Source organism: Pelodiscus sinensis, chromosome 1 (assembly GCF_052426305.1).
Source record: "Pelodiscus sinensis isolate ZL-2025 chromosome 1, ASM5242630v1, whole genome shotgun sequence".
Classification (NCBI taxonomy): Eukaryota; Metazoa; Chordata; order Testudines; family Trionychidae; genus Pelodiscus; species Pelodiscus sinensis.
In genome coordinates this window covers 269,450,380-269,469,418 of record NC_143052.1, presented here as the reverse complement: position 1 = coordinate 269,469,418, position 19,039 = coordinate 269,450,380, and the positions used below count along the sequence as shown (strand labels likewise).

At 47.7% G+C, this 19,039-nt stretch overlaps 1 protein-coding gene across 4 annotated transcripts in view; it reads right to left on the bottom strand.

Annotated features, from left to right (window-relative positions):
* RBM26 (RNA binding motif protein 26) overlaps positions 1–16,383 on the bottom strand; it is a 100,430-nt gene extending 84,047 nt beyond the window's left edge. For 2 of the 4 annotated variants that reach the window (XM_075918835.2, XM_075918837.2), the window contains exon 1: positions 15,991–16,381. In XM_075918835.2, coding sequence (XP_075774950.1) covers positions 15,991–16,061 — 71 coding nt within the window. In that variant the 5' untranslated portion in view covers positions 16,062–16,381. Of the gene's footprint in view, positions 1–15,990 lie in introns of all 4 variants that reach the window. The other 2 variants (XR_012900594.2, XM_075918836.2) reach the window with 2 other exon arrangements.
* Positions 16,384–19,039: the final 2,656 nt, after the last annotated feature.

Here is a 19,039-nt window from a genome sequence, read left to right as displayed (position 1 = left end):
TACCAAACATTCAGAAGTCATGATATACAATGGTGTTCACCATTTTTTGCACGTTTTTGAGTCTCTATTTCTGGACCTTAAATGGTTACTGAGAAAACTTCCAGAACATGCTCACATGCTGCAGTAAATTCTTGAGTCTGCAGAAAAAGCAAGAAGGCTGAAACAACAGCTCTGATATATCCCACATCCATATGCAGTAGATCCTCAAGAGTTACCAACAGCAATATTATGATTGGTCAACTACACATCTCATTTGTAACCATAAGTACTGTGCTAAATGTCAACTACTAATAAAGCAAAGGGAAAGTTTTAAAAGAGATTTGACAATTTAAGAAAATTATTCATTTAAATTAAGATGGTTAGTACAGGATTTTTCTTCTACATAATAAAGTTTCAAAACTATATTAAGTTTATCTTCAGTTATAAACCTTTGAAAGAGCACTTTGTTCAGTAATAACCTCCATTCCTGAAGTATTGTAACTGAGATTCTACTATAAATGAAATGCTAATGCTGAAGGCCGTCAGTTTATATATCGGAATTCAATTCAGATTGCAACTATTCTGAATTGAAAGACCACACTTATGACTTACATAATGCACTAGAGGATATACTGAAAAAAAAACTGTGGTGACACCAAGATCAGAAGGGATACAAGAACTCTGGAGGTCAAGATTAGAACTGAAAACAACCTTGACAAATTGGAGAATTAGTTCACACTAAAGATACCAAGATTAAGTTCAATAAAGACAAATGGAAATTCTTCATTTAGAAAGAAAACATTAAATGCACAGCTACAAATTGGGGAATAAATGGCTAAGTGGCAATAGTGCTGAAAAGAATCCAGTGATTGCAGGGAATCACAAATTGAATACAAGTTAACAATGCAATGCAGCTCTGAATAGGGACAATATTCTGGGGGTTATTATCTGTCAGAGGACGTGAGGGGCCAGACTATAACAGAATTCAAAAAAACTTGATATTCAGAGAATAGGTCCATCAATGGCTGAATCACCAGGATGGGCAGGGATGGTGTTCCTAGCATCTGTTTACCACAAGCTGAGAATGAACAAGAGGGAATCACTGTTCTTTCCTTCTGGAGCACCTGATATTGACCACTGTCGGAAGACAGGATACTGGAATAGATGGACCTTTGGTCTGACCCAGTAAGACCCTTCTTATGTTCTTACTCACAAGTCTGCCATATGGAAGACCTTGGAGATAACAGTTTCTCTTACTAGTACAAAGCAGAGGTGTCGGCTGAAGTAGTGTGTCCAATTCTGGTCAGAACACACTTTAGGAAAAATGTGAAAAACTAGAGACCAGATGAGAACAACAAAAATTATAAATAAATTTAGAAAACCTGCGAGAAGTGAAAAAAATTGGGCATAGTTAGTATTGACTTGAGAAAAGAAGATTGAGGGGCAAGTCAATAATCTTTAATATGTTCAGGGTTGATACAAAGACGATTATAATAAATTGTTCGCCATGTCCACTGAAAATGGGACAAGAAGAAAACGGGACAAGACAAGCCATTATTTCAAAATAACATTACTAGTGTCTACACAGCCAAACTGCTACTTTGAAATTAATTCAAAATAGCAGAGCGCTTATTCGAATTTGATAAACCTCATTCCACAAGAAATAACACCAAATTCAAAATAGCTAATTCGAAATAAGTGCCATGTAGACGCTTATTTCGAAATAGGGGGCCTCCAGCCCTTCCCAGAGTGCCCTGCTGGCCACTCTGGGCACAACCAGGAAAACTCCTCTTCCTCCCCCCTCTCCCTGGAGTCCTTAAAGGGGTAGAGTCTGTCCACAGTGCCTGTGCCAGCTCCAAGCCTGCCAGCCCAGAGCCAGCAGTCACTGCCCCTGATTCAGTGGCCCCAACATGAGCCAGCAAGCCACCAGCAGCCAGCCCTCCACCGCTTCCCAGGACCAGTCCCCCAGCTCCCAGGAGCCTGCCAGGGGCCGCAAAAGGTGGGTGCCTTCCTGGTCTAATGCGGAGATCATAGACCTGACTGAGGTTTGGGGGGAGGCCTCCAATGTCCATGATCTCCACACTAGACACAGGAATGCGGTCATCTACAACCGGATGGCTGCCAGCCTGACCACCAAGGGCCACATCCGCACCCAGGAGCAGGTGTGGATGAAAAGCAAGGTACTGCGGCAGGCCTATGCCAGGGCCACGGGGGGCAGCTCCCAACCAGGGGCTGACCCAGACACCTGCCCCTATTTCAATGCCCTGGACCACATCCTGGGCATGTGGCCCCAGCTCGCTGCCACGCAGGGGCCTTACCCTGTTAGCCACATGCATGTGTGAAGACACATGACATTCTCCTGACTCTGAGGTGGGCACAGCAGGACACCCTCCCTCCACAAGGCCACTCTACACAGAGGCAGGGGACATCTCCCCCTCCACCACCCAGCCACCCACTATATATATAGCACAGGGGCATGGGTGTGGTCTCCAGGTAGCTCCCACTCCCGGGGACAGCAGAACATTCTGAACATGGTCTCTGTGCAAGCACATCGGCTCTGATGGTGCAGGGCTAGGTCATCCCAGCCTTGCAGAGGGGGGCTGGGCTTCACCCACTGTGTTCCCAGGGAGAACTGACCACTTCTCTTGTTTCTCCACAGCCGCACCAGCTGCACATTCAAGGCGCACCACCCCGCCAGGGACATGCTCCCGCACCCGAGGGCTCCGCAGGACCACCCGTACAGTGGAGAGGTACCAGCAGCAAGTGGGGACACTGCAAGCCCTACACCGCACCCTCCAGCACTGGGTGCAAGAAGACCAGCAGCTCCGGCGGGAGTAGCTTGCCCAGGGCTTTGCCATCTGCCAGCACTTGCAGACCCTGGTGCAGAGTGTGCTGCCTCCTGCAGCCTCCCCAGCTGCCCTCCTCCTCCCACTCCTTCTCCCGCTCCCGTTTCTCCCTCCACCTCCTCCATACACTCCACCCCTTCCCCACCCTTCATCCCGTCCCCATACCCCCGGGGACTTCATTTTTAACAGCTGATCCTGGGCTTCCCCCAGAATTTCAAAGCAGCAGTGCCGGACTCAGTGTGGTGCTGCTGCTTCAATGCTGGGTGTAGCCCAGTATCAGCTGGGAACTCCCCAGCTGACCCTGGGCTCCATGCTGCGTGCCAGCTTTGAAATGTACAAGAGTCCCCAGCGGCAGAGCAAAGAAGAAGCACAGCATGGAGGTTGGGGCCAGTGTGGGACTCTGAATCCCCTGTTGTCCCCAGGCTCCATGCGAGTGCTTCCGTGCATGATGTGGAGCTTCTAAAAGGTTTGAAACCTAGAAGCCTCTGTTAATTGGCTGAGCCTCAGTCAGGGGGAGGGGCTACCAGAGCTATATAAGCCGGTGACTCAGCGACCAGGGAGCTTGTGAACAGGAACAGCTAACAGGAGAGTTTGGAGAGGGAGTTTAGAGGGGGAGGTTAGAGGGCACTAGTGACTTCGGGCCTTCTTTAAAACATAACTCTTAGAATAATCTATATTCCAGAGGTTTAAAAAGAATCCCATTTACACCTAAACTTATTCATTAGAAAAATGGAGACAGAAGCCCAGCAGCGGAGTGGGGGCTATCCTGTTTATTGCGTCGAGTGTAACATGTATGATTACCTGCCCTGTGGGCGGGTGGCGTATGTGTGCACCAGTTGCAAGGAGTTCCTGACCCTCAGAGACCAAGTTCGGGCTTTGGAGGCCAGGGTGGCTAAACTGGAGGAGCTAAGGAAGGTAGAGAGATATGTTGATGAGTCTTTCCGGGACACTGTAGTACTGTCCCACCTCCAGTCTGAGAGCCCCAGTGCTCTTAAGGAGGATGAAAGTCTCAAGGGAACAGGGTATTCAATGGGAGCAGAGGGAAACCATCCCGTAGTTGGGACCCTCCTCCCAGAGGACGTTGCGGTATCCTCTCACACTGAGGATACCTCTGAGGAGGAGGGAATGCCAGTTAGGAGGAGGCAGGTGTTAGTAGTGGGTGATTCGATTGTTAGAAACATAGATAGTTGGGTTTGTGATGACCGGGAGAACCGTATGGTCACTTGCCTGCCTGGTGCAAAGGTTGCGGATCTCTCAAGGCATCTAGATAGACTTATGTGTAGTGCTGGGGAGAAGCCGGTGGTCGTGGTACATGTCAGAACCAATGACGTAGGGAAGGGTAGGAAAGATGTCCTGGAGGCCAAATTTAGGCTGCTAGGAAAGAGACTGAAATCCAGGACCTCTATGGTGGCATTCTCGGAAATGCTTCCAGTTCCACGCACAGGGCCAGGTAGGCAGGCAAAGCTTCAGAGTCTCAATGCATGGATGAGACGATGGTGTAGGGAAGAAGGGTTTAGATTTATTAGGAACTGGGGACACTTCTGGGAGAGGGGGAGCCTATACAGGAAGGATGGGCTCCACCTAAACCAGGGTGGAACCAGACTGCTGGCACTAAACTTTAAAAAGGCCGTAGAGCAGTTTTTAAACTAAGAGATGGGGGAAAGCCGATTGGTGTGGAGATGCACGTAAATCGGAGGGAGACTTCTCTTAGAGGAGAATCCATTGATAGAGACTCTCTCAGCTGTAGTCAGAAAGAGAGGAGGGGAGAGGACAAACCATGGGCCAGAGCAGACAAACAACCGCATTCAAAGGAATCCAATGCATCAGGGAAGGGCAGACAAATAAGCAGTGGCAAATTTTTGAAGTGCTTCTACACAAATGCTAGGAGTCTGACTAATAAGATGGGTGAACTGGAGTACCTTGTATTAAATTAGGAGATTGACATAATAGGTATCACTGAAACCTGGTGGAATGAGGAAAATCTGTGGGACACAATCATACATAAATATAAAATATAAATCATAAAATATATCGAAAGGATAGAGCAGGCCGGGTGGGTGGCGGAGTGGCACTGTATGTGAAAGATAATGTAGAATCAAATGAAATAAAAATATTAAATGAATCAACATGTTCCATAGAATCACTATGGATAGAAATTCCATGCTCCAATAATAAGAAATTAGCAGTAGGGATATATTACCGACCACCTGACCAGGACAGCAATACTGACATTGAAATGCTGAGGGAGATTAGAGAGGCTACCAAAATAGAGAACTCTATAATAACGGGAGATTTTAATTACCCCCATATTGACTGGATACATGTCACCTCAGGAAGAGAAGTGGAGATAACATTTCTCAATGGCTTAAATGACTGCTTCTTGGAGCAGCTGGTGCAGGAACCCACAAGGGGAGAGGCAATTCTCGATTTAGTCCTGAGTGGAGTGTAGGATCAGGTCCAGGAAATAACCGTTACAGAACCATTTGGGAATAGTGACCATAATATAATAACATTCAACATTCCTGTGGTGGGAAGAACACCTCAGCAGTCCAGCACTCTGGCATTTAATTTCAAAAAGTGGAATTACACAAAAATGAGAAGGTTAGTTAAACAGAAATTAAAAGGCACAATGACTAGAGCCAAATCCCTGAAAGCTGCATGGAAACTTTTTAAAGACACCATAATAGAGGCCCAACTTAAATGTATACCCCAAATTAAAAAACATAGCAAGAGACCTAAAACAGTGTCACCGTGGCTTAACCACCATGTAAAAGAAGCAGTGAGGGACAAAAAGGTATCTTTTAAGAAGTGGAAGTCCAATCCTAGTGAGATAAATAGAAAGGAACATAAACACCGTCAAATCAAGTGTAAAAATGTAATAGGAAAAGCAAAAAAAGATTTTGAGGAACAGCTCGCCAAAAACTCAAAAAGAAATAACAAAATGTTTTTAAGTACATTAGAAGCAGGAAACCTGCTAAAAAACCTGTGGGTCCCCTAGATGATCAAGCTATAAAAGGAGCAATCAAGGATGATAAAGCCATTGCAGAGAAACTAAATGATTTCTTTGCTTCAGTCTTCACGGCTGAGGACATTGGGGAGATTCCCGAATCTGCACCATCCTTTGTGGGTGGTGAATCTGAGGAACTGTCCCGGATTGAAGTGTCATTAGAGGAGGTTTTGGAACAAATAGAAAAACTTAATGTTAACAAATTTCCGGGACCGGATGGCATTCATCCAAGGGTTCTATAACAACTCAAATGGGACATTGCTGAGCTATTATCTGTAGTTTGTAACCTATCCTTTAAATTGGCTTCCGTACCTAATGACTGGAAGGTATCTTATTTAAGTGACACCAATATTTAAAAAGGGCTCTAGAGGTGATCCTGGCGATTACAGACCCGTAAGTCTAACTTCAGTACCGGGCAAATTAGTCGAAACAATAAAAGAATAAAATTGTGAAGCATGTAGAAGAACATAATTTGTTGGACAAAAGTCAACATGGTTTCTGTAAAGGGAAATCCTGCCTTACTAATCTATTAGAGTTCTTTGAAGGGGTTAATAAGCATGCAGATAAGGAGGATCCAGTAGAGACAGTATACTTGGATTTTCAGAAAGCCTTTGACAAGGTCCCTCACCAAAGGCTCTTGTGTAAATTACATGGCCATGGGATAAGAGGAAAGGTCCTTTCTTGGATTGAGAACTGGTTAAAAGACAGGAAACAAAGGGTAGGAATAAATGATAAATTTTCAGATTGGAGAGGGGTAACTAGTGGTGTCCCCCAAGGGTCAGTCCTGGGACCAATCCTTTTCAACTTATTCATAAATGATCTAGAGAAAGGGGTAAGCAGTGAGGTAGTAAAGTTTGCAGATGATACAAAACTGTTTAGGATAGTCAAGACAGAAGCAGACTGTGAGGGACTCCAAGATGATCTCACCAAACTCAGTGATTGGGCAGCAAAATGGCAAATGAAATTTAATGTGGATAAGTGTAAAGTAATGCACATTGGGAAAAATAACCCCAACTATACGTACAGTATGATGGGGGCTAATTTGGCTACGACAAATCAGGAAAGAGATCTTGGAGTTATCGTGGACAGTTCTCTGAAAACTTCCACACAGTGTGCAGCGGCGGTCAAAAAGGCAAATAGGATGCTAGGAATTATTAGGAAAGGGATAGAAAATAAGACACAGAATATCTTACTGCCCCTGTATAAAACTATGGTACACCCACATCTGGAATACTGTGTACAGATGTGGTCTCCTCACCTCAAAAAAGATATTTTGGCCTTGGAAAGGGTTCAGAAAAGGGCAACTAAAATGATTAGGGGTCTGGAACGGGTCCCATATGAGGAGAAGTTAAAGCGACTGGGACTTTTCAGTTTAGAAAAAAGGAGACTGAGGGGGGATATGATAGAGGTCTATAAAATCATGAGTGGTGTGGAAAGGGCCGATAAAGTTATTTATTAGTTCCCTAAATAGAAGAACTAGAGGTCACCGAATGAAATTAATGGGTAGCAGGTTTAAAACGAATAAAAGAAAGTTCTTCTTCACACAGCGTGTAGTCAACCTGTGGAACTCCTTGCCAGAGGAGGCTGTGAAGGCTAGGACTATAATAGAGTTTAAAGAGAAGCTAGATAATTTCATGGAGGTTAGGTCCATAAAATGCTATTAGCCAGGGGATACAATGGTGTCCTTGGCCTCTGTTTGTCAGAGGCTGGAGAGAGATGGAAGGAGACAAATCGCTTGATCATTGTCTTCGGTCCACCCTCTCTGGGGCACCTGGTGCTGGCCACTGTCGGTAGACAGGACACTGAGCTAGAAGGACCTTTGGTCTGACCCAGTACGGCCATTCTTATGTTCTTATATGCACAATGAGGCTAAATTAAGACTCTAAAGTATTTAGGATCTTATACCACACATTACTGTAGGTTCTGAACTAAGGACGTAAGCAACTAGTTGACTAGCAACTAGGAACGTAATAGTGATTAACCGATAAGCTTTTGCTTATTGGTTAATGCTATAGACTACAACCATTTTCCTCAACCCCCACCAGTGAATTTTCAAGCAGGCTGGCCAGCAGCCCGGCTCAATCCTGACTTGCGCTGGTTCCGGGACCTACCTCCACTGTGTTTCTGCATTTTTAGTGTATTAGGAGCCAGGCAGGCAGCCCAGACTCAGTTCCAGTTCACACTGGGTCCAGGAGCTCAGACCCTGCCTAGAAAGGGACTGCTGCTACCCTGCGCTGCTGCGGATCAGCTCCTGCCTAGCACCCTGCACTGCTGCCTCTGATACATTGGCCACAGGCCCCACCCTTGGTGACTATAGAATTGTCAACTAACCGATAAGAATTAATGAGGTTACTCAACTATTCAATTAACCAGGGCTCGCCGAACCACGACGAGCCCTGCTCACCAGCCAGCTATTCCGGATTACAAGTGCTTTCGGAAGATTGTATTATTTTGTCGAGCCCTGCAGTTAACCTGTATTTAACTCGACTAGTTGCTCCCCGGCCCTCTTGCTGCCTCTAGTATAGAGAAGCAGCAAGGGAGGGAGTAGGAGTCGGTGATGGTGAGGGAAGCCAGCTTAAAAGCAGATTCCCCCAGGACTGTCTCGGGGCAGAGCATGACCAGGGAATCAGATGAGGACCCACTAAATCGAATGCCCAGGACACCCCCAGTTTGCACCGGTATTCCTCACAGTCACAAGGGAAACTGATGGGAGCATTTGCACCCGTTAGCCTCCCACTGTGAAGACAGAGTCAAGCTCAGGTTAAGGTATGTTGACTCCAGCTATGGTATTTACATAACTGGAATTTCATATCTTAAACCGGCCTTCTTGGTCTAGAATAAACCTGGCCTAAAAGTGAAGATAATAACAATTTTGAAGTATATAAGTGATCGTTACAAGGAGAAGGGAGAAAAGTTGTTCTTAGCCTCAGAGGATCAGCTCCTGCCTAGCACCCTGCACTGCTGCCTCATATACTGAATTACAGCAAGGGAGAACATTAGGAAAACCTGTGTGTCAGGGATGGTCTAAATCAGTGTTTCTCAAACTGTGCTCTGTGGGGCCTTCTAGGGGCTCCTTGAGGTTGACAAACTGGAAACATCGATAGGTACAACCAGGGCATGACAATTAGTGTCATCTACTCGCCCATGGCGAGTAGATTACAAGCCGGCACAGCTGCACAGCGCAGTCTGTGCATGTGCAGCATGCTGAACCGTGCAGCTGGCGAGCAGAGCTCGCCGCCGCTTGACGAGCCCTGGGTACAACACATACAATCAGTGGACCGCTGGGGCTCCGCATAAATTTTTCCACATGTAAAGGGCTCCGGAGCCCAAAAAGTTTGAGAACCACTGATCTAAATAATATGTAATCATGCCTAGAAATGTAAACGACTAGTCGACTAGTCCCCCTCTGTTCTTCCCCTAGCCCCCGCTGCCTCTATCAGATCAAGACAGCAAGGGGGGAAGAAAGGGCGGATACTTAAAGCAGCAATGCCGCACAGAGCCCGGGGTCAGCTGCTCTGTGTGGCGTTGCCACTTTGAATGCCACAGGGAGCCCAGCGTCAGGCTCCTCGCAGCGCCGCTGGGGCTCCTGTACATTTCAATGGCAGAACGCAGAAGTGCTTAACAACTAGTTGATAGAAATTCCATTGACTATTGAACTAGCCAACTAATCACTACTTAACATCCCTAATCACGCCTTGAGCGCAAGGGACTGGAATAGATTCCTTCTCAAGGTCCCTTCTTATCCTATAATTCTACGGAAAAACATATGACAACTATTCTGCAGCATGAACATTGTTACTCACTCAGGAAAGTGAAGGAAGAGACAAATTCCTTCATCAAATACTGAACCTGAGGATTACATTTTAAAATTCCAATACAACACACTACCATCATTACTGGTAAGATGTAAAGAACCTTAGCTCAGAAGACAGGGAACAACTGTTGCACACTTCCCATTTTTTCAGTAAGTCTTTTAGAATAGATGCAACATGCCTTTGGTGGCAAATGACTAGGATACATCACCAAATTTGGTCCAATGGGTGGCTCATTAGCTTCCCCAGCCCAAGCCAGGAACTCACAGGGAGTGCAACACTGATCCACATTCCATCAGAGAAGTTACATAAAAACTCAGGTCCCTAATATTAAAAATCCAATCATGCTCAGCGTACCATGCTTTCTTTCTAAGTCACTAAAGCAGTCTCAGTTAACTAATCTACCTCTAACCAACATAAGTCCTACGCTCCCAGAGCCAGTGACAGAATGTGAAACAAGTGGGGAGCTGGGACCCCCCTCACAAACAGTGGCTGCTGCCAACCCACGCTTCTGACTCTGTATCAGAGGCAGCACAGCAGGGTGGCAGGCAGCAGGTCCACGACGGGAGCTTATTTTTAAACTGGCTCTCCTTGCAGTCCATCACCCGCCTGGCACCCTGCAATGCTACCTCTGATAGAGAGGCAACAGCATAGGATGGCAGGGGGCTTCCCGGGAGTGGGGCAGGAGCACACTGGCTGCCAGCCCTGCCTCCGGGGATGATTGAATAGTCTAGTAACTACAAAGATTTCATGTGGTTACCTGACTATTCAATTAACCAATAGCTAACATCCCTAATTAGCAAACTTGATGATGTAATGCAGGCTCACTCAGCTTGCAGCTGCAACCACTCTGAGTTATATCCAATGTCCAGATATCCAAGATCACGTTTTGGTAAAAGAGCAGCGTTAAGACAAAGTAAATTCCCAGTGTTACTGGATACGAGGCCTGGACTACTTTAAAAAAGTTAGATTGACCCTACTCTATCACTTGAGAAACATAGTTAAGCCAATCTGAGGTCCAGTGTACAGCCATTAGGTCAACAGTTAAAATTCTCTGCCAAACTAGCTACCACCTAGTTATGTCTAAACTACATTCCTCTTTTGAAAGAGGAATGTAAATGAGGCCGATTGAAAATTCAAATGGAATACAGATTTACAAATCTCACGCTTTATTTGCATAATCACGTGAAAGCGTTTTTTCAAAAAAGGGGTTTTCAAAAAAGAAGCCACCGTCTAGACGGGTTCTTTTGAAGAAAAAAAAAGCCCTTTTTCAAATGAACACATACACCTCGTTTTTTCAGGAGTATGGGTTCTTTCGAAAAAGATTTTTTTCCCTTCCGAAAGAACCCCGTCTAGAATGCAGTTTCTTTTTCAAAAAACCCTTTTCTGAAAAAGCACTCACACGATTATGCAAATGAAGCACGAGATTTGTAAATCCATGCTTCATTTGAATTTTCTATTGGCTTCATTTTCATTCCTTTCAAAAGATGAATATCGTTTAGAGGTGCCCCTACTGGGGGAAGAAGGAGGAGATTAATTTACACTGTAAGCGCTACAGAAGCAAGTTGTAAAGCCCTAAGACAGACATGCTAATCTTTTGCTAGTATTGATATAAAAACACTGTTTATATTACAGCAGGGCAGGCAAAATGTGGCCCGTGGGTCATAACAGGCTCACCAAGCCACTGGAACCAGCCCCTGAAAGCCTCAGTCAGGCTCCTTGCCTGTCCCACTTCCACACACTGCTCAGAGCATCTTTCTGAAAGCTGTGAGCCAGTGGGGAGGGAGGGAGAGACTCTGTGTGCTGTCCCCACCCCCAGCACAATCTTGCAGCTCCCATTGACTGGTTTCTAGCCAACGGGAGCTGCTTATTTGCATGCCAGGTAGCACAGAAACTGCCCCTCCCCCTTAGGTCTTGTAGTGTTTAGAGCCATACAAGGCCCTTGCAACCGGTGCAGGGCATGGAAGGCAGGGACCCTGGCTGAAAAACCTGCTGGGCTACTGGCTAGGAGCACACCCAGGTTAAGTGCCTCCCAGCCAGAGCCTGCCTCTAGCACTCAACCCCTCCTTCCAGCTCTCTGCCTCTCTTCTTCCTCATTCCCTGCACTCCTGTCCCAGGTCACAGCCCCCTCCCAGAACTTGTACCTCAATCCCCTCCCTCCCAGTAACAACCCAGATCCCTGCACCCCCTACCACACCCTTGCCTCAGATCACAACCCCTTCCAGCCACTGCACTCCCTCCTGCACCATTCTCCAAGTCAAAAACCTCTCCTGCACCCATACCTCCTCCCAGATCCTGAACCCCCTTTCTGCACCACAGTCTCCTGCCACAGGTTACAACGTTCTCCTTTACCCAAACTCTCTCCCAGATCCCACACTCCAAGTTCCCTTCTGCACCCAACTTCCATCAGAGATACACCTCCTCCATTAATAAATATCATGATGGAGTACTGCCCTTGACCACTTACAAATTCTTGGAATGGCCCCTCGTCAAAAATTATTGCCCACCCCTGCATTAGAGCAAAAATATAATGAAGCTGGAGTATATATTGCATTTCAGTATCTATTAGAAATGGAAACAAAAACTTTCTGACATTCCAGAGATAACTGATAGAGTTAAAACATCACAGAAGGGAATACTAAGATAGCAAGGATGTACAAGTCTTTCATTTTAAGACTGTCCAATGTTTTAGGTGGTATCCTGCCACAACCTTAAGGGTCATTAGACCAGGCCTGGGCAAAATACAGCCCGGGGGCCAGATCCAGCCCGCCAACCCACCGATCCAGACCACGGAGGCAGTGGGGAGCCCCAGGAACGCTCTCCTGCTTGCTCTGTGTGCAGTGCAGAAACACGGCTGCAGGGATCCATTTCTGTTTTAAAACTGGATGGAGGGAGGGGGGCGGGGAAAAGTTTCAGAAGCCCAATCCCTTTGGACAGTCTCTGGCCATAAACCAGCCAATGGGAGCTGCTTGTTGGAATAACAGTCATCCAAGAAGAACCACGCCACCTCTTCTCAGCTCAGTTATAGTGTTGACAGGTGTCCAGTTTTGAACCAAACACTCCAGTATTTGAGCTTTCTGTTCAGGAAACAAGTTGAGAAAATATAAATAAGAAAATATAAATGTCCAGTATTTTCTAAATAAGATGTAATGTAGATTGTGATGTAATGTCAAGTATGTCCGGTATTTTTGTTGAGACCATCTGGCAACCCTACTCAGGTATTCAAAGAAGCACATGACCAGGCAAGCAGGCTGTCTCAGAAATGTTTTAAGCTCTGCAAACCTTAGCTCTGCAGGCAAGCTAGTTTGGCTGCTGGCTGGTAAGTCTCCTGGCCAGAGCCTGCTTCTGGCACCCCAGACCTTTCCTGCCCCAACTCTCTGCCCCCCCATATACAAACCCTTTGTCCCCCCTCTTACACCCATACCCAAATCTGGAACCCCTATCTCCTGCCCCAGATCACAGTACCCTCCTACCCTAGGTCACATCCCAAACCCTTGCACTCCAGTCCCGTCACAGGTCACAACCGCCTCCTTCACCCAAACTCCCTCCCAGACTCCAGTCTCCCTCGAGTACCCCAATCCCTTACCCCAAGCTCTCTTCTGCACCCAACCTCCATCCCAGACCCCGCATCTCCTACATTAATATCATGGAAGAGTGTGGCCCTCAATCACTTTCCAAAATCTTGGAGTGGCTCCCTGTCATAAATTATTGTCCACCCTTGCATTAGACAGTTGTTTTGCTAATTCTATTAAACAGCAGTGTGGAGCAGGCCAAACTACTCAACTAATTTATGAATTTACAAGAGTTGTGACTGGGTATGAATTTGAGCAGAGTTAATTGAGAAAAGTGAGCAATATAGAATTGAATGAGAGTAAAATGGGAAAGAAAGACTTGTTTAGACTAATAATGATCAGAGTGCTCTGACGGATTCTTTACCATGAAATATTGTAAAAATGCATGTGTGTGCGTGTGTATGTATGTGTGAGAGAGATTAAACAAACTGTTAGAAATAGTTACAATACTAAGATCCCACAGCACAACGAAAGGAACACTTTCTATTTTAATGAGTCTATGCCTTTATGGCATACGAACTCTATTTTAATTCATATTTAAACAGTAAGCTTTTTCTATAAATCTGAACTAGCAAACCAAACAAACCAACACAACGATTCAAAATCCAAAGGGAAAAAAAATATCTGAGTCTTAAATCTAGTATGGCTGAAGAAGAATTTAATTAATTTCAATTTAAAAAAAAAGATATATTTATGCTATGAATAGGTGAAAATTAAAGAACCATAATTTTACCTAAGTATCACTATAACTGATATTATAACAAGGTTGTATATTTCCAAACTCTGAGACTGCTGATAATAGAAACTCCAACCTTTTTACAAACTGGTTGCTCAGACTCAAGGAAAATGAAAATTTGCTTAGACCAGGGGTGGGGAACCTCAGGCCCAGGAGTTGGATGTGGCTCCCGAGGCTCAGCCCTCCCCTCAGCACTGGCGAGCACACTCCAGGCCCCCCACTGGCCCACCACAAGGGCGGAGTGGAGCACACAAAATCTACTAGGTTGGGCCCCTCCAGACTCTGGTGTGCAAGGGGAATGTGGGGAGTGTCTTTCTCCTCAGTCTGGAGCCACGTCAGTGAGGGTTTATTTGGCTAGATTTGGGGGGGAAGGGGGGTTCTCACTTGTGTGCAGCTCCTGACTAAATCAGCAGCCCCAAGCCCAACAAATGTTCCCCACTCCTACTCTAGGCTGTGTGGCTGCACAGCTGCCTATTAAGCCATGTGCAGGGCTCAGGGCTATGGTGCCGAGATATGCCTATTTCCAAATCCCGGATCTGCAGTGGCTGTTGGAAAGGCACCTCTGCCTGCTGGCCTCAGTGCAGAGCGGCCCCAGACTTGTCACAGCCAGGGAAGAGGTGTCCCTTCCTCAGCCCCCATCCAGATCAGCCCACACATACCAGGGCCATTAAGTGAAGCTTCTCATCTGACCATGAGCTTCTGCATTGAGAGAGCTGGTGGTAAGCCTCTCTCCCTGAGGCAGCTTTCACACCCTACAAATCCCTCCTTCCCATCTGGAGCACTAACCGCCCCCCCACGACCGTGCCTGAGCCTCCTCCTGAACCTCAAACCTTGCACTGCTAACCCCAGCCCAGAGCCCTCAACCCCCACATCCCAAACCTCTGTCCCAGTCCTTAGTCACCTCCCACGCTCTTAACGCCTCAGCCCACCCTCGCCATACAGCATCCATACATGAAGTGAGTTTTGCGATGGGCACCAAGATGGTCACCATGTGTCATAGATCACCACATAACAAAATTCACTGTACACATGGACATAAAAAAATTAGAGGGAACACTGCTGGTGGTCCCATTAAAATGGGATTGTGACCCACTTTGGGGTCCTGCTCCACAGTTTGAGAACCACTGCTGTAGTTCATAAGCAGCTGGAGACAGTCTGCATTAACCACAGGGTAGGTCTGCACTACCGTTCCCTCAAGTTATCTACGCTCAACTTAATCCCCTCATTAGTCCACTTTGAGTGAGCGCCACCATTTCGGGAAACAACTGGATCTGGTGTCCACTCCTGCACTACACTCATTCACCTGTGGCACTATTACCTATTCTACACTACTGCAGATAGTTGATCTAAGTTATGCAACTTCATCAACATAAATAATGTTACCCCTCTGAAACACAATACCCTTCAAACATAAATAATGTAGCTGAAGTCCACATACTTAAATTTATTTACTGTCTTCACTGCAGTAAGTCAACAGCCGATGCTCTCCTGTCCACACTGCCTATGCTTCTGATGGAATACTGGAGTTGACGGGAAAGAATTGGGTGGTCTGGTGGTCGATCTATTGTGACTTGACTCAAAGCAAATCCGAGAGATCCTAGGAGTTACCCTAGTTATTCACCTGGGGATTACCCCAGTCACACACACAGGAGCAGGAGGAGGGTGTCACTTTCCTACGGGTAGTTACCCCATTATTCACGTGGGCTGAGGGAAGTGTTATCCTAGTTATTCACATGGACTGCGGGAGGGGGCTAACCAAACCAGTCAGATGGGCTCTGGTGGGAGGGGTATTTCAGGCCCTGACGGAGGGGTTACCCTGGTGACTCAAACAGGCGGGGGGAGGAAGGTGTCAGGGCCCGGAGGGTTATCCCAGTCACTCACAAAGGCCCCTGTGGGGGAAGTGTCAGCTCCTCAGGGGAGGTTACCCTGGTCACTCACATGGACTCGGGGGGGGGGGGGGGGGGTCAGGCTACAGGGAGGATTACCCCGGGCACTCACAGGGATGCGTCAGGCCCCGGGGAGTTACCCGGTTACTCACATGGGCTCCAAGGTTTTGCTGAGCCAGGATTTCAGCGCCTCGAAGTTTTCTATGATCATTTTCGCCACCATCCAGCGCGGCCCGGGCCCCCCGCCTCCCTGGCGGCAGCAGCAGCAGCGGCGGCGGCAATTCCGCCCCGCCCCCAGGCCGGATCCCGGCGCCTCTGCGCCCCGCGCCCGGGCTCGGTCTAGATCCCCGGGGACGGGACGGGGACGGACAGCGCGGAGCGCTCAGAACCGGGCAGGATGCCCCCTGCGGGGCTCGCTCCCGCCGCCGCCGCCTCCTCCCGGGAGCTCGGCCCAGCGGCCGCGAAGATCCCGACGCGCGAGGAAGCTGCCGGCCGCACGGAAGAGCCGAGCCCGGATCGTGGCTCCCGAAACGCGCGGACCCCGCCCCTCCCCCTTAGCCGCAACACGAACAGGTAAGATGGCGGCCCTGAACTATCGCGAGAATATTACAGCCTCGCGAGGGCAGGGAGAGCGCTGGGATTGCAGAGGGGGCGGCGGGGCTGGGAGAGCGCGAGCAAGCCGGGCGCGCGGGATTGGGGAGCGTGAGTGCGCGCGCGAGCCGTTCGGGGGCGGCAACGGGCCCAGAGGCTGCATGTCATTGGTGCGGCGCTCGGGCTGCTCGCTCAGCTGAGTCCCGCCCAGCGAGTGCTGCGGCTACCGGGCGTGCTGAGTGTAGGCGGGGGGAGCAGGCGTTATGCTGGGATGTGTTGGTGTCCCCAGGATTTTAAATGGGGGGGGGGGGGGGTGTTTGAATTTCCCGTTCAGCAGCTGTAGCTCATATTTGGAAATGATTTTCCAGAGGCAAGTTGGCCACCCCAACTCACTGCGAAACAGCTCCCCCCTTCCTGGTGCCTTGCAGCGTTGCACCCTCCAGTTTGTGACTTGCTCCAGTGCACCGCCTTCGTCTTTAGTGGCTTTTCCTGTGTTGGCATTTCCAAGCCTCTGTGACAGGGCTACTCAACACGCGGCCCATTTGTTTGCAGCCCACAGTGCAGTTTGGGTTTATGCACACAGCCCTTTGAACATGGCCTCCACTGGAACACACTCCATAACAGCAAGGCGTCTCCCAAATAAGGATGTTAAGGGGCAGGTAATTGGCTAATCATGTAGACAATACAATTTGTATCGACTACATGATTATTCGACAAGGGAAGGCCTCCCGTATGTGCACAGCCACCTGATGGGCCTGCCAGATTGTAGCCGTGAACGGCTGCTCATAGGCCCTGCCTGAGTGGTACACCTCCGTCCCCCACCTTGGCAGGAAGGTCTCCCCCTTCCTCTCACACACATTGTTCAGGACACAGCTACCACGTGAGGAATATTGTGCTCCCCGAGGACCAGGTGGGTGAGGAGGCATCTAAAATGTGCCTTCAGGCGGCCAAAGGCACCCTCAACCACCATGTGGACCCTTCTCAGTCTGGCATTAAATGCCTGTCGTGAAGGGTTGAGGTGGCCAGTGTATGGCTTCATGAGCCATGGCTGCAGGGGATAGGCCACATCCCCCACCAGGCATACAGACATGTCCATATCCCCGACCCTGATGTGGTGGTCAGAGAAGAAAGACCCAGCTTGCAGCTTATAGCAGACGCTAGAGTTCCTGAACACACATGCATCATGTGCTTTTTCTGACTACCCACATCCCAATCCGTGCATTGGACCATCGAGCGGCCCAGTATGTTAATCAGAAAGGCTACTTTTCAATGGCGCAGCAGGCCCTAGTCGATCACCAGGGACACTTTACAGACATTTTTGTCGGGTGGTCAGGTAGGGCACATGATACCCAAGTCTTCAGAAACTCCTGCCCGTACCACAAGCTGGAGGCAGGCATATTTTTTTCCTGCCGTGAACTTGCTGTTAGGAACATGCAGATGCTACTCTGCATCATGGGGGACGTGGCCTACCCCCTCATGCTGTGGTTGATGAAGCCGATATCGGCCACCTGAATCCCATCAGGGACCAATTTAATGTCCAGCTGAACTGGACCAGGATTCAAGTGGAGTGTGCCTTTGGCTGCCTCAAGGTGCCGTCTGACCCGTCTGGATGTGGGGGAGCACAACATCCCCGAGGTGGTCGTGGCATGTTGTGTCCTCCACAACATTGTGAAGAGGAAGGGGGAGGCCTTCCTCCTAGGGCTGGGGGCAGAGTCAGAGTAAGAAGTTCTCCAGCTTGACAGTATTTTGACACTATTTCAAAAGAACTTCCTACTGTGTAGATGCGGTCTAAGTTATTTTGGAATAGCGCTAGTTATTTTGAAAGAGTGTTGCAGAATAGACGTGCCCTGTATCTGATACTCATTCTCCGAATAACCAAAAGAGGCCACGTATTCCAAAAAAGTGTCCATATAAGGATTTTCTCTATGCAGACAGACCCCAAGTTACCACACTGCAGAGCTTTAGTTTTAGCATGGCCGTCTACTGGTTACAGACTGAGGCCACTAACTTATTTTGCATAAGCCCATAATGAAAATTATTTAAATGCTACAGACTTTGGATGGATCTGGACTGATGATCTAGAAAACAAAGACTCCATATCCTTTAATGGGTGATCTCCCATTAGTTTATAGTTGACACAGGGGATTCTGTCCCATTCACCTTCTCGGCTGCTTGGGGAAAAGGATAAAAGGTGGCATGGCTGGAGAAATGAGGATGTGGTTAGAATGTCTTTGTGCCAGGCTGATCTTAGGCTGTATTTCAGCTCTTGTGAGGCATATCTAAAGGGGCCTTTCTGCCCCGTCTCTCTGTGGCAGTATTTGGGGTCACAGAGTGTACGAACGCCACTACTACTGTTACTTGGACACGCATAAGGTAACGGTGTTTCCTAATTGGTAACTAGCCAATCACCTAATTAACCTATTGGGAGATTACAGATGCGGACCCTCTCACGTATCTATTCACCGTGTAGTCTGTGGAACTGGTGCAGAAATAAAAACCTACAATTTGTTTAGATTTTAAAACCACAGGACTATATTAACAAAGAAATAATAATTGAACATACACTCCTTAGGGAAGTCCCAAAGAGGAAAGAAAACACAAAGTCTTATG